This window comes from Callorhinchus milii, unplaced genomic scaffold, assembly GCF_018977255.1.
Source record: "Callorhinchus milii isolate IMCB2004 unplaced genomic scaffold, IMCB_Cmil_1.0 Scaffold4, whole genome shotgun sequence".
NCBI lineage: Eukaryota > Metazoa > Chordata > Chondrichthyes > Chimaeriformes > Callorhinchidae > Callorhinchus > Callorhinchus milii.
The window spans coordinates 13920177-13936849 of NW_024704745.1; the positions used below are offsets into that span (position 1 = coordinate 13920177).

A 16673-nucleotide genomic window follows, 5' to 3' on the forward strand; every position below is an offset into this window, starting at 1 on the left:
TGGTGTATGGGGTGTATGTGCTGGTGGTGCTGTATGATGGTGTATGATGGTGTATGTGCTAGTGGTGGTGGTGCTGTATGATGGTGTGTGTGCTGGTGCATGATGGTGTATGTGCTGGTGTATGATGGTGTATGATGGTGTGTGTGCTGGTGTATGATGGTGTATGTGCTGGTGTATGATGGTGTATGATGGTGTATGTGCTGGTGTATGATGGTGTATGTGCTGGTGTGTGCTGGTGTATGATGGTGTATGATGGTGTGTGTGCTGGTGTATGATGGTGTATGATGGTGTATGCGCTGGTGTATGATGGTGTATGTGCTGGTGTATGATGGTGTATGATGGTGTATGTGCTGGTGTATGGTGTGTGCTGGTGTATGTGCTGGTGGTGGTGGTGTATGTGCTGGTGGTGGTGGTGTGTGCTGGTGTATGATGGTGTATGTGCTGGTGGTGATGGTGTATGTGCTGGTGTGTATGATGGTGTATGTGCTGGTGGTGGTGGTGTGTGCTGGTGTATGATGGTGTATGTGCTGGTGTGTATGATGGTGTATGTGCTGGTGGTGGTGGTGTGTGCTGGTGTATGATGGTGTATGTGCTGGTGGTGGTGGTGTATGTGCTGGTGGTGGTGGTGTGTGCTGGTGTATGATGGTGTATGTGCTGGTGGTGATGGTGTATGTGCTGGTGTATGGTGTGTGCTGGTGTATGTGCTGGTGGTGGTGTATGATGGTGTATGTGCTGGTGGTGGTGTATGTGCTGGTGTATGATGGTGTATGTGCTGGTGTGTATGATGGTGTATGATGGTGTATGTGCTGGTGTGTATGATGGTGTATGATGGTGTATGTGCTGGTGTGTGCTGGTGGTGGTGTATGATGGTGTATGTGCTGGTGGTGGTGTATGTGCTGGTGTATGATGGTGTATGTGCTGGTGTGTATGATGGTGTATGATGGTGTATGTGCTGGTGTGTGCTGGTGGTGGTGTATGATGATGTATGTGATGGTGTGTATGATGGTGTATGATGGTGTATGTGCTGGTGTGTGCTGGTGGTGGTGTATGATGATGTATGTGGTGCTGGTGGTGGTGGCGGCGCTGTGGGGATTGGGCTGTGGTGTGTGCTGGTGTGTGCTGGTGTATGGTGTGTGCTGGTGTGTATGATGATGTATGTGGTGCTGGTGGTGGTGGTGGCGCTGTGGGGATTGGGCTGTGGTGTGTGATGGTGTATGTGGTGGTGGTGGTGGCGCTGTGGGGATTGGGCTGTGGTGTGTGCTGGTGTGTACGTGCTGGTGGTGCTGGTGGTGTATGATGATGTATGTGCTGGTGGTGGCGCTGTGGGGATTGGGCTGTGGTGTGTGTTGGTGTGTATGTGCTGGTGGTGCTGGTGGTGTATGATGGTGTATGTGCTGGTGCTGGTGGTGGTGGTGGCGCTGTGGGGATTGGGCTGTGGTGTGTGCTGGTGTGTATGTGCTGGTGGTGCTGGTGTGTATGATGGTGTATGTGCTGGTGGTGGCGCTGTGGGGATTGGGCTGTGGTGTGTGCTGGTGTGTATGATGATGTATGTGGTGCTGGTGGTGGTGGTGGCGCTGTGGGGATTGGGCTGTGGTGTATGATGGTGTATGTGCTGGTGGTGGTGGTGGTGGCGGCGCTGTGGGGATTGGGCTGTGGTGTGTGCTGGTGTGTATGTGCTGGTGGTGCTGGTGTGTATGATGGTGTATGTGCTGGTGGTGGCGCTGTGGGGATTGGGCTGTGGTGTGTGTTGGTGTGTATGATGGTGTATGTGCTGGTGTGTATGATGATGTATGTGGTGCTGGTGGTGGTGGTGGCGCTGTGGGGATTGGGCTGTGGTGTGTGCTGGTGTGTATGTGCTGGTGGTGCTGGTGTGTATGATGGTGTATGTGCTGGTGGTGGTGGTGGCGCTGTGGGGATTGGGCTGTGGTGTGTGCTGGTGTGTATGTGCTGGTGGTGGTGGTGGCGCTGTGGGGATTGGGCTGTGGTGTATGATGGTGTATGTGCTGGTGGTGGTGGTGGCGCTGTGGGGATTGGGCTGTGGTGTATGATGGTGTATGTGCTGGTGGTGGTGGTGGCGCTGTGGGGATTGGGCTGTGGTGTATGATGGTGTATGTGCTGGTGGTGGTGGTGGCGCTGTGGGGATTGGGCTGTGGTGTATGATGGTGTATGTGCTGGTGGTGGTGGTGGCGCTGTGGGGATTGGGCTGTGGTGTATGATGGTGTATGTGGTGGTGGTGGCGCTGTGGGGATTGGGCTGTGGTGTATGATGGTGTATGTGGTGGTGTATGATGGTGTATGTGGTGGTGTATGATGGTGTATGTGCTGGTGGTGGTGGTGTGTATGATGGTGTATGTGGTGGTGGTGGCGCTGTGGGGATTGGGCTGTGGTGTATGATGGTGTATGTGCTGGTGGTGGCGCTGTGGGGATTGGGCTGTGGTGTGTGATGGTGTATGTGGTGGTGTATGATGGTGTATGTGGTGGTGTATGATGGTGTATGTGCTGGTGGTGGTGGTGTGTATGATGGTGTATGTGGTGGTGTATGATTGTGTATGTGCTGGTGTATGATGGTGTATGTGCTGGTGTATGATGGTGTATGTGCTGGTGGTGCTGGTGTGTATGATGATGTATGTGGTGGTGGTGGCGCTGTGGGGATTGGGCTGGTGTGTATGATGGTGTATGTGGTGGTGGTGGTGGTGGTGGCGCTGTGGGGATTGGGCTGTGGTGTGTGTTGGTGTGTATGATGGTGTATGTGCTGGTGGTGGTGGTGGTGGTGGCGCTGTGGGGATTGGGCTGTGGTGTGTGTTGGTGTGTATGTGCTGGTGGTGCTGGTGTGTATGATGGTGTATGTGCTGGTGGTGGTGGCGCTGTGGGGATTGGGCTGTGGTGTGTGTTGGTGTGTATGATGGTGTATGTGCTGGTGGTGGTGGTGGTGGTGGCGCTGTGGGGATTGGGCTGTGGTGTGTGTTGTGTGTATGATGGTGTATGTGCTGGTGGTGGTGGTGGTGGTGGCGCTGTGGGGATTGGGCTGTGGTGTGTGTTGGTGTGTATGATGGTGTATGTGCTGGTGGTGGTGGTGGTGGTGGCGCTGTGGGGATTGGGCTGTGGTGTGTGTTGGTGTGTATGATGGTGTATGTGCTGGTGGTGGTGGTGGTGGTGGCGCTGTGGGGATTGGGCTGTGGTGTGTGCTGGTGTGTATGTGCTGGTGGTGCTGGTGTGTATGATGGTGTATGTGCTGGTGGTGTATGTGCTGGTGTATGATGATGTATGTGGTGGTGGTGGCGCTGTGGGGATTGGGCTGTGGTGTATGTGGTGGTGTATGATGGTGTATGTGCTGGTGGTGGTGGTGTGTATGATGGTGTATGTGCTGGTGGTGGTGGTGGTGGCGCTGTGGGGATTGGGCTGTGGTGTGTGTTGGTGTGTATGATGGTGTATGTGCTGGTGGTGGTGGTGGTGGCGCTGTGGGGATTGGGCTGTGGTGTATGATGGTGTATGTGCTGGTGGTGGTGGTGGTGGTGGCGCTGTGGGGATTGGGCTGTGGTGTGTGCTGGTGGTGGTGTATGTGCTGGTGGTGCTGGTGTGTATGATGGTGTATGTGCTGGTGGTGGTGGTGGTGGCGCTGTGGGGATTGGGCTGTGGTGTATGATGGTGTATGTGGTGGTGTATGATGGTGTATGTGCTGGTGGTGGTGGTGGTGTATGATGGTGTATGTGGTGGTGTATGATGGTGTATGTGCTGGTGGTGGTGGTGGTGTATGATGGTGTATGTGGTGGTGTATGATGGTGTATGTGCTGGTGGTGGTGGTGGTGGCGCTGTGGGGATTGGGCTGTGGTGTGTGATGGTGTATGTGCTGGTGGTGCTGGTGTGTATGATGGTGTATGTGCTGGTGGTGCTGGTGTGTATGATGGTGTATGTGGTGGTGGTGGCGCTGTGGGGATTGGGCTGTGGTGTGTGATGGTGTATGTGGTGGTGTGTGATGGTGTATGTGGTGGTGTATGATGGTGTATGTGCTGGTGGTGGTGTATGTGCTGGTGGTGGTGTATGTGCTGGTGGTGGTGGTGGTGGTGGCGCTGTGGGGATTGGGCTGTGGTGTGTATGATGGTGTATGTGGTGGTGGTGGTGGTGGCGCTGTGGGGATTGGGCTGTGGTGTGTGATGGTGTATGTGCTGGTGTATGATGGTGTATGTGGTGGTGGTGCTGGTGTGTATGATGGTGTATGTGGTGGTGGTGGCGCTGTGGGGATTGGGCTGTGGTGTGTGTTGGTGTGTATGATGGTGTATGTGCTGGTGGTGGTGGTGGCGCTGTGGGGATTGGGCTGTGGTGTATGTGCTGGTGGTGGTGTATGTGCTGGTGGTGGTGTATGTGCTGGTGGTGGTGGTGGTGGTGGCGCTGTGGGGATTGGGCTGTGGTGTGTGTGAGTTTCTCGGCCACTGTAGTTTGATCCCGTGATGCTTTGCACAAGGAGACAAAATGAACAAAGTTACTCAGGTCAGAGATAGACAGAGTGTGAGAGAGAGACAGAGAGTGAGAGAGAGATAGACAGAGTGTGTGAGAGAGAGAGATAGACAGAGTGTGAGAGAGAGACAGAGAGTGAGAGAGAGATAGACAGAGTGTGTGAGAGAGAGAGATAGACAGAGTGTGAGAGAGAGATAGACAGAGTGTGTGAGAGAGAGAGATAGACAGAGTGTGTGAGAGAGACAGAGAGTGAGAGAGAGATAGACAGAGTGTGTGAGAGAGAGAGATAGACAGAGTGTGAGAGAGAGAGATAGTGAGAGAGAGAGAGATAGACAGAGTGTGAGAGAGACAGAGAGAGAGAGAGAGATAGACAGAGTGTGTGAGAGAGAGAGATAGAGACAGTGTGAGAGAGAGAGAGAGAGAGACAGAGTGTGTGAGAGAGAGAGACAGAGTGTGTGAGAGAGAGAGATAGACAGAGTGTGAGAGAGAGATAGACAGAGTGTGTGAGAGAGAGAGATAGACAGAGAGTGTGAGAGAGAGATAGACAGAGTGTGAGAGAGAGAGATAGACAGAGTGTGTGAGAGAGAGACAGAGTGTGTGAGAGAGACAGATAGGTGAGAGAGAGATAGACAGAGTGTGTGTGAGAGAGAGAGAGAGTGACAGAGTGTGTGAGAGAGAGATAGACAGAGTGTGAGACAGAGAGAGATAGACAGAGTGTGTGAGAGAGAGAGATAGACAGTGTGAGAGAGAGAGATAGACAGAGTGTGTGAGAGAGATAGACAGAGTGTGTGAGAGAGAGAGATAGACAGTGTGAGAGAGATAGACAGAGTGTGAGAGAGAGACAGAGTGAGAGAGACTCAGAGTGTGAGAGTGTGAGAGAGACAGAGTGTGTGAGAGAGAATGACAGAGTGTGAGAGAGGGAGAGACAGTGTGTGTGAGAGAGAGAGAGTGTGAGAGAGAGAGACAGAGTGTGTGTGAGTGTGTGACAGATACCGAGTGTGTGACAGAGTGAGTGTATGACAGAGAGAGAGTGAGTGTGTGACAGACACAGAGTGTGACAGAGAGAGAGTGAGTGTATGACAGACACAATGTGTGTGACAGAGAGAGTGAGTGTATGACAGACACAGAGTGTGTGACAGAGAGAGTGAGTGTATGACAGACACACAGTGTGTGACAGAGAGAGTGAGTGTATGACAGACACAGAGTGTATGACAGAGAGAGTGAGTGTATGACAGACAGTGTGTGACAGAGAGAGTGAGTGTGTGACAGACACAGAGTGTGACAGAGAGAGAGTGAGTGTATGACAGACACAATGTGTGTGACAGAGAGAGTGAGTGTATGACAGACACAGAGTGTGACAGAGAGAGAGTGAGTGTATGACAGACACAATGTGTGTGACAGAGAGAGTGAGTGTATGACAGACACAGAGTGTGTGACAGAGAGAGTGAGTGTATGACAGACACAGAGTGTATGACAGAGAGAGTGAGTGTATGACAGACACAGAGTGTGTGACAGAGAGAGTGAGTGTGTGACAGACACAGAGTGTGTGACAGACACAGTGTGTGTGACAGAGAGAGTGAGTGTATGACAGACACAGAGTGTGTGACAGAGAGAGAGTGAGTGTGTGACAGAGAGAGTGAGTGTATGACAGACACAGTGTGTGTGACAGAGAGTGAGTGTGTGACAGACACAATGTGTGTGACAGAGAGAGTGAGTGTATGACAGACACAGAGTGTGTGACAGAGAGAGTGAGTGTATGACAGACACAGAGTGTATGACAGAGAGAGTGAGTGTATGACAGACAGTGTGTGACAGAGAGAGTGAGTGTGTGACAGACACAGAGTGTGTGACAGAGAGAGAGTGAGTGTGTGACAGACACAGTGTGTGACAGAGAGAGAGTGAGTGTGTGACAGACACAGAGTGTGTGACAGAGAGAGAGTGAGTGTGTGACAGACACAGAGTGTGTGACAGAGAGAGTGAGTGTATGACAGACACAGTGTGTGTGACAGAGAGTGAGTGTGTGACAGACACAATGTGTGTGACAGAGAGAGTGAGTGTATGACAGACACAGAGTGTGTGACAGAGAGAGTGAGTGTATGACAGACACAGAGTGTGTGACAGAGAGTGTGAGTGTATGACAGACACACAGTGTGTGACAGAGAGAGTGAGTGTATGACAGACACAGTGTGTGTGACAGAGAGAGTGAGTGTATGACAGACACAGAGTGTGTGACAGAGAGAGAGTGAGTGTGTGACAGAGAGAGTGAGTGTATGACAGACACAGTGTGTGTGACAGAGAGTGAGTGTGTGACAGACACAGTGTGTGTGGCAGAGAGAGAGTGAGTGTATGACAGACACAGAGTGTGTGACAGAGAGAGTGAATGTATAACAGACAGTGTGTGACAGAGAGAGTGAGTGTATGACAGACACAGTGTGTGTGACGGAGAGTGTGAGTGTATGACAGACACACAGTGTGTGACAGAGAGAGTGTGAGTATATGACAGACAGTGTGTGACAGAGAGAGTGTGAGTGTATGACAGACACACACATAGTGTGTGACAGAGAGAGAGTGTATGATAGGCACAGAATGTGCCAACCCAACTGTCCAGCGCCTTGGGACGTCCTCCCGACGTGAAAGGCGCTCTGTAAATGCAATCTTGTTGTTGTTGTTGTTGTGTGTGACAGAGAGTGTGAGTGTATGACAGACACACGGTATGTGTGACAAAGAGAGTGTATGACAGACACACACAGAGTGTGTGTGTTACAGAGAGTGTGAGTATATGACAGACACACACAGACTGATTGAGAGAGTGAATATGATTTGGGAGTGGAGAATCAGTCTTGCGGGAGACTTAAATGGAGAAGTACTTCACATCAAAAGTACTGTTACTCAGTTTGCCTGCCATAGTGCTCTTTGATAAGTTACGTGACAGCCTTCAATTATTTTTAATTAGTGGATTAATGCTGATAATTATCAGTGACGTCTGTCACCCAACAGAACATCTCTATAGTTCAGCAAGGTTAATTGTTTCAAGAGACAAGTTGATGACTGCATTTCTAATGGCTGAAAATCCCTTTACTGTAATCCTTTGTACAGTGCAGCTTACCAAAACATGGACTTTGTATTTGAATAAATTAAGACAACCCTTTAAAGATTGACACTCTACAAAGCAATGAACTTGTACTTTTCTAACACTAACCCTATGGCTGTGTTATATCACATGAGATTGTCATTTTCCCAGCCACCTTCAAAACTGAGAGAGGATGGAGTAAATACTGAGCTTCATGAAAACACAAATGAATTCCTAAATTAAAAGACTATTACAAATTGAAAATAAAGGGCTGTTGTATAAATATTTTTGAAAAAGATTAAAGCGAGATATGCATAATGTTAGAGTGAGTGTGTATATCAGCTTTTATATCTGTTGCACATTGCTCAATTACAAATATGCAATCCTCACAAAGATTTGAATGAACCCTAAATTGAGATTCTTTTATTGTAATCATTATAGTTTACAGTAGTATTGTAGTCTTCTGCTTATTGGTAAGTATTGACAAACTCACGGGGAAAGTTAAAACTCTTCCTGAGCTGCAATAGAACAAAATAAATGTACGGCACATACTGAATACTGCAGAGGAATAATATTTGTGGCTTTGGATTCCCTTCCAAAATTAGAGTCTTGGGAGGGGAGAAAGGAATAAACAGGTGACTTGCCTGACTGCTCAGTGAGTAATTGCACTTGATAAGATAGCATTAAATGATGCAAACTTGGAAGGTTCTATTTTTCACTGGTTCCTATTCCTGGCTCCATCACTGGTTCCTATTCAGTCAATGTAGCCCAGTGAGATGCCAGCAAAGCATTACAAAGGAGAAGAGAGTTTCTCAAGGTGTTCTGACCAATAATCTCCCAGATAAATAGGTGTTTCACATCATGGATGTTTACAGAATAATGCTTTACAAATACAGGTATCGGTTACAGTATATAAATTACAGTATATTCTGTGAAGCGCTTCGAGACGTCTCGAAGACATGATAAGGGGCGACATCAAATGGAAGGATTATTATTATATTCTTATCTGACGCATCCGCAAATCACCATGCATAAGAGTATCCTAAGCAAATTGAGAGTTCCAAACATGCCACCTCCATGTCTGGAATAGAATGTACTCTTTCCCTGAAGGAAGGCATCCTTACCTAATTCGGGACAGTACTAAGCATAGCCTGGGCCCTCACGGTGTGCATGGGTGGGGTGGGGAACTGATGGAGTTTAATCAACTAAAACCATATAGTGTGCAATTAAAATATTCAATCAAGAAATCGCGGCTGCTTAGTTGGTTACGCCTTAGTTGGTTACGCCTACATACCTGTTCCTTCACAGGTAATTGCCCTCGCAACTTTCCCAAGCCTGGCCCTTGCTTCAGGTCGAGTATTTGCACAGAGTAACAGACAAAAGAAAGAACTGCTGAAGGTTGACCAGGTATGTATGCCTTGTTGTAGCAATCACCTAAAATCGCCTTTGCTGCCATAGAAGTAAGTGCAGGTAGAAAATAAAAACACAATAGGAAAAAGTTCTGCTATGCAAATAAAAAATCATTTTCACTCAGAACGGGGGAATGACATGGGAGTTATTATGAAATTATCAATGAAAGATATTTCAAAGGAGCTGTGCCCTTGGAGATTTCCTTTCTCCTGTCAATCAGACCTTTGTATCTGTAGCATGTAGAGGATACTGTTATTTAAGGAAGGAGATATACTTTTCAGTTAAGAAATCAAACTTATAAGTATCTAAATTTGCTGTATTTTAACATTCTATTTGTTTTATTTTATGATGTATCAGCGATTAGAACAATAGTTGGTGATTACAGTTTCAATATGTTCCTGTATTTCTGATATGCGACTTGGCTTATATAGCCAATGTTGGACTCCTCAAGATAAAAAGCATGGAAACAACTTCCCCACCCTTCTTGTTTTGCAGCTGTCACTTTATACTGTTCCTATTGAAATATACAGATATGAAGAAGACCGACCAAGCCATCTTGAAGAGACAATCTCTGTTTTCCGACAGTCAGCTGAGCCATATACAACCTGGTGTCAGGTATTGAGAGACTCTTGGACTATATTTTAATTTCTGTCTTTTGAATGATCTTGAAATTATTTTAATATGATGTCCATATCTGATTGTGAAAATAAGAATACAGTTTATTTCAGGTCTATTTTATATCATGAAAGTAAACCTAGTTTATGTTATCTAGTATATCTTAATTATAAAATTATAATAGAATACTAAAGAGAGCAAGTTAAAAAATATATAATTTTCATTTTTGCGAACTTAATTTCTTAAATTTGACCTGAAAATGCATAATCCATGTATCTAAGTGTTTCGCATGACACTTTATAGATCCAAATGATCTCCTCAATTGTCACCCCAGTTCTACCTAATGAAAGCACCATTATTAGTCACCAGTTTGATCCTGAGTTTATCAATTTGGGATTTTTTTATCTAAGCATCAATTCACGACAAACTCTGACATATGGAGCTGGAATTAGTTTAGGAAGTCTTCGGATGAGGATGATCCCATTGTCTAGGTCAGGTAATTTATTTTTCCCTATTCCAGTGTACATGACCCTAATAATAATAATAATCCTTGCATTTGATGTAGTGTTTTGTTGTTGTAGTGCCTTATCAGGTCTTCAAGACGTCTCAAAGCGCTTGTAAATTGAACTGATTGTATATCTTGCAGGCGAAACACAGCATCCAATTCCACACAGCAGTGTACCACAAACTGTCGTGAATTGAGTGACCAAATTATTGTTACTATTTTGTTTGGAAGGATTATTACCCCCGGAAAAGCAATCCGCCAATTGACTAACAACCAGGTTCCTACTTAATGCTAGGTAAACAGAGGCTGTGGAGTAAGAAAACCTGCCCAATGTTTTGACCTGCTTGGGAATCAAACCCAGGTCCTCTCGCTTGCGACTCTAGTTTTGAACTGCACCCATAGTCTTCTTTCAGAGCGGCTTTTCATGCTTGCGTGGATGATTGAGAAGGTAATTTATGATTTTTGATTTCTTATTGTGTATCTTTTTGTAATTTCTGTGAATATTCTTTTCCAGGGTGTTTATACAACCGTGAAACCTAAAATAGAAAATATTGTTCAGCGTGGAAAAGGTAAGAGTGGCGATTTTCAGTGCTGCTAGGATTCCAGGACTTTTAGCTCCAATTTTGTCAGAATCCTCTTATGAAGCTTGATTTGATGTTGTTGTTGAATAATGTTTCATTAAAAAGTTGACATGTTTGGCAACAGAAGGTCAGAATTGAGTAAATTCTCTGTGGCAGTCTCAGTAGTTTGGTTCCTGAGCTTGCTGTCTCTGCAGTAGTCCAAGGCCCTGTTGATGACAGACCAGATAGCCTGGCTTATTGGCAGGAGTGGCAGCAGGAGTGCTTCCTACTTAGCTCCTGTTAGCCATACAAGCCAAAGCCCCAATGGATAAGGTGACCCTAGCTTGAGAAGTAGCAGGACGCTTGCCTGGCAGTTTTCTCAATGGCATGCTAGCCAGTGTTAACTGGTTAAACTCCAACAATACCAGGACACACCCTGAGTTCAGATCGCCACACGTCATACTGGTAATATACAGTGCTGTGGCAAAGCCGCACTGAGAATACTGCATAAACTTCTGGTTGCCACGACATACGCAGGCTGCAGAGTTCTGAATGATCTGCAGTCTATGGAGGGAGGACTGGCTTAGCAAGGTGGAGTGTGCAACCGTGGATGGTGATGCTGCCAGCGCCTGAGGTGAGGAAGTGCTGACGGGAGTCAGGAGAGCTTTGGTCTTGTTGATGTTCAACTGAAGAAAGTTAGCTCTCATCCAGAACTTGATGTCTGACAGGCATTCTGTCAGGAAAGCAATGGTCTTGGAGTCAAGGGTGGAGGCAGAGAGGTAGAGTTGGGTGTCATCCGCATACATTGGAAGTTGACCCATGTCTGTGGATGACTATTAAGCTGAATTACTGAATATTGTAAATGCCAGAGGGAGTTTATTAATACAGTCTAAGACTATGCAGTACACGTATGAAGTTACAATACATTTGATTCTCTACAATACATTTGAACTAGAAAGGATGGTACTCCAAAGATCATTTACAGCAGTTTCCATATTAGGACTCGAGGCTCAAAGGAGAAATCAGCTACAAAATTTGGCCCTGAGATGCTGTTGCCATATGCATTTCTCTCCAGATAACAAAGTAGCATTACCAGGTCCAAAATAGAAAAACAAAAGTGCAGAATCAGATCCTGCATAATGTGGAAACATATTAGCAAAACATATGAAATTATATAATTAAACTATAAGGAAGATGTTTGTACTGATTGCTACCAAATAGTAACAATAGTTCATGTCCCATACAACTGTCTCAAGCATGTTATACAGGTCTGGACACATACTTGGGATGCTTCACTGTAATGGTTTGCATAGGAACGGTTTGTAAAGAATTTAGGCATGTTTGGAAATCAAATTAATGTAAGCATCTATATTAACCTTGTACATATCTTCTAAGGACACGAGAAGGTAAGCCTGTAATACTTAATACAGTGTAGCATCAGAGATGGAAAAGATAATAGAAAGAGACAGAATTTCCGCCCCCCGCCCATTCATTTTTGACATCAAAAATACAATTCAAGAAATACCTGGGTTTTTATTTTGTAGATAAAAAAACTGTTATGTTTTTTAGGCTTTCCTGTGGTGTGAATTGTGCTTTCTTACATCATCCAGTTGACAGACTGTGGCATGGTGAGACCTTAACAAGTCCATTCAAGTCTGAGTGAAAGTGTTCCGCCTTTTTACTTTGCAAGACACCATCACCCCCAAACTGTTGGTTCTGCTCAAATTCTGCCTCTTCAAATGTGACTCTGGCCATCTCAGCCTCCTACCCTTCCTTGCTCGGAGTCCAACCCCATCGCTGGAAAGTGTTCCAAGATGTTAATAATAATAATTGTGTTTGATATAGCACTTTATCACATCGCCATGACATCAAAGCGCTTTACAGGATATACTGCAAAGTGCATTTTATGCTGAAATGTTACCCTATATGAAGGGCACTATAAAAATGCACGTGGTCCTAATTTTGAAATATCCTACATAAACTCTACAACTTTCAGATTCATGGCAGAAGTTCATTTGCTGATTGTTCCCCTTTATAGTGTGCAACATTTGAACGTTTCATGTACTGAATGTTGGACAGACACAAAGCCTTTTGTGCTGGATAGGAATTATTTCAATATGTTTAGATGCTTTTAAAAATGGATTGTGGGTTTAAAAATGCGCTGTTGAAGTTTCAATACACTCACTTATAAAAAATCAAATTGAGTTGCTTTTTTTTGTTAGACAGCTATGTCTTTCTGAAGAATCCCCCACCTGAATTCTATCCACGAGCCGGAATTATTGCACTAGCTGGATTTGCTGGTCTTGTCCTTGCTGGAAGAGGTAGGAGCTGAAACTGATATTTTGTTCAAATGTACCATTAATGTCTTAACTAATTATTATATCAGAAATGCTGTTTTTAAAGTTTATTTAACATTTGATCTGTATAAGATTTCCATTAAAGGTCTCTACTGTCTCAAAAATAGGTATCCCACATTTTAATAGCCCAACACCGTCACCTGAGTGATTCATTACCAAACTTTCCCCAGCTCCAGTGGTGATTTTCTTACTTTGGATTGTTTTGAGACTTACCATCAACCATCCTCTTCAAAATTTATTTTATAGGTTCTCGTGTGAGAAAAACAATTTATTCGTTTGGCTTTCTGGCAACTTGTGCATTCGTGTATTATCCAAAAGAAGTGATTGAAGCTGCAAAGGTAAACATTTGTTACAGAGAACATCAATAATTATTTATATGAACAACTTCTGTTATTCTCTAAAGTATAAACACCAGCATGGACTATTTGGGACAAATGGCTAATTCCATTCCATACTATTCCATACTGTAATATACTATTTATTGCATCCTTTAGAGGTTATAATCTTTCAGTCAGTTAAATCATCTAGAAAACCAACCCTCCCGTCAACAGATTTTTAATTTTTAGATTTTTAATTAAGTGCTCTGAGACACTCTGATGTGAAAGGTGCCATATCAAACATAAGATTTTTTATTAGTAGTAAACATTTTAAAAAGCATATTTGTTAACCCAGCCAAATCTGCTATAATACAGAAATATTATGAAAAACTTTATTTTTAATTTATTGAACATTTGTATAATTTTTTAGGTCAGTGGTTCAGCTCTGTATGAAATGGGTATACAAGGTTATTTATCAGTGGAATCCCTCTGGAAAGAAAATACAGACAAGAAGCGACGTCTTGCCTCAAAAGTGGAAAGCAGTCAGGTAAATATTTTACCAACATTTTGAGTCAGTTTAAAAGTTTGTTTGAGGGTCATAAATAACATGTAATAACAAAACAAATACAAAGCTAAAATAAATCAAAATGGATCACGTCAAAATACATTTAGTCAATTTTGTGTTCCTGAAGACACATTCCTGAAGCCAATATAAACACGAGAGCACTTTTTTTCTTTTGACAGCTCTACCAGTAATTTTATGATGCAAAATACATCTATCTGTAAAGATGTATGCTTTTCTTAAATGAATATGCAGTAAGTTGGAATTTAATCATTTGTCTGGGGAGTGAACTAGTTTGTCACTCAATATTCCAGCTGTTCAAGTACTTTGTACTTTCGACATACTGTACTTTGGATAACCAGTCAACTCTGTAAGTAGCTATTGAGCTATTTCCCTTGGGGTGACAAGTTATCAGAGTTTCATTCTATACATTAGATGAAGAAAAAGGAAGCAGATGATGAAGCTTGTTTTACTCATTAAATACGTTCAAGATATGTACTCATTTAAGATAGCTGTTGTACATATTTTGTTATAAACAATTATGCTTTTGAAAGTTAAATTCATCTTCAATCTCCTTGGACTTCAATTATGTGGTTTAAAGATTGACATTTTGGCTTGCATATTGTTTGCCCTAAGGAACTTTCAGATTAATGTAATTTTATTTTAAAGGTTGAAGGTGTTCCATCTGTCAAACCAACAAATTCTTCCTCGTAAGCTTTAATGGGTATGTTTATTCATATTCGTCCACATAATATATATAAGTAGGAGAGACATACATTTCAATCTAAAATATAACTTGCTTAAAATGTTTTCACAGGTTTCTGTTCAACACTATATATGTCAGCACCCTATATATACATATCAAAGCCTATATTGAAGTTAACATACAATGTGGAACATTTACTAAACTCTTGAACACTTTTTTTTCTTATTCAAAAATAAAATTAAAAATGTAACAGACATTGTTTAAATTAAATTAAAATTGTTTAATTAAACATTGTTTAAAGGGGCCAATTATTTAGTGTTAACTGTTGATTTTTTTTCACAAGGTGCTGATCAAAAAACTTAATTTAGAACAGCTTGCCAGCGGATGAACAATTGTAATTGGAAGAAATAGACAGTGGTGGAAACAGAATTTTCCTAAAGAAGTAAATGAATTGAAAGTAGCATCCACCTTATAAGAAACCAAATCTTTTATGACTTGATGTCTGTACAATTGAAATAGAAATTCTGTTTGAGACATAAATATTTGTGTAATATATTAAAAAAGATTCCAATAAAATACCTTTAATCATCCATGTTTACATTATTGATTTCAATATATATTTGAATTTGTCAGAATACAAATCATTGAAAATAAAAATAATCCTTGCATTTGGTATAACATTAAATATGTCAAAACACGTCACAAGGTTTCGGTAATAGTTGTATTCATAAGAGAATGTGGCAGCTAATTTGCGCACAGCAATAACCCTCAAATAGCTGTGAAATTAATGAACAAATAGTATTAGGAAGATTGTTGGCCAGGACAACAGGAGAAATATCTTTAAGCTATGGGTATGAAAAAATATTTTAACCAAAGTTTTCTGAAAATGGGTTGGGGTAAAAAAGCAATCTTGAAATGATGTGTTCTCGGCCAAAAAGTAACCATTTGCTATCAGCCCAGAAGCCTGGAGTTCAGAGGTTAGAGCACTCGCCTTGCAAGTGAGAGGACCTGGGTTTGATTTCCAGGCAGGACAAAACATTCAGCAAGTTTCCTTACTCCACACGTTTCTGTTTACTTAGCAGTAAATAGGAACCCGGTTGTTAAATCGATTGTCTAAAACGCTTTTCCGGGGGTAATCCCTTTAAAAAAAAGTTTTAAATAAATGATCCACGACTGTTTGTGGGACACTGTGGTGTGCAATTGTCTGCTGCGCTTCATCCACAAAACACATCAATTCACTTTACAGTATATTCTGTGAAGTGCTTTGAGATGTCTAAGACGTAATAAGGTGCTATATCAAATGCAAGGATTATTCTACTATAAGGCCTGGATTGGCTCAATCAATTGATAAATTAAGCCCTCATCAGCATATCAACAGTGGGAACAATATTTTTAATTTAAAAACTTTCAAAATAAAGGCACATTCGGAAAATTGGTGGGCACTAAGACCTGGAATAGAAGAAACTACTTAGTTGAAGGGGTGTGCTGCTATCTAGTGGCTTATACTGTACAAAACAATAAACAGCATAAATTGTAGCCCATAACGATTTATGCTTAAACCCAGAGGTAATGCAATAACATAAGCATCCTGGAAAATGTCTTCACGAAAACCAAGAGTTGGTACGTTGAATTACCCTGAATGCCAATTTGGAGATACCCAAGTAATGCAAAGTTGATATGAGCAAAGTGAGAATTAAGCCATTGATAGGAGAGGATGGTGAGTTTGTACCTGCCTTTCACTTCTGAGATTGCGTTTGAATGCAGCCCTGGATTGGTGAATGAATGGCTCTATCTCAACTGGCTTTAAGGTTCCACGTGACATGAATTCAAACAACCTCAATCCAGTCATTGCCCCAAGTTTGGCACCAAACACACAATCTTCTCAAACCACCTGAGATGATTGTAACGTAACGTGTAATGTCTCCCTGTTCAGGGGGCATGAAAAGTTTAATGTTTCACTATTCAAAAAGAGAGAAGCCGGTTTCTTCCGGAAATTCTGTTTTACAAACACCCAGGGAGAAAAAAAGTCATTCATTTCACGGCCTGTGGTAGGACATTGCCGTGCACAAATTGGCTGCCACCTCGCCAGACAAAACACAGAGTCGCCACACTTTACAATA

General features: G+C 43.2%; 1 protein-coding gene across 1 annotated transcript; it reads left to right on the forward strand.

The window, feature by feature from the left end:
- Positions 1–4430: 4430 nt before the first annotated feature.
- Positions 4431–15143, forward strand: apooa (apolipoprotein O, a; the record flags this gene model as incomplete). The annotated part of the gene is given in 9 exon segments (NM_001292942.1): positions 4431–4484; positions 8830–8928; positions 9427–9546; positions 10566–10620; positions 12834–12932; positions 13215–13306; positions 13716–13832; positions 14517–14571; positions 14897–15143. Coding segments are annotated over 8 exon segments (645 nt in total). The 3' UTR covers positions 14562–14571; positions 14897–15143.
- Positions 15144–16673: the final 1530 nt, after the last annotated feature.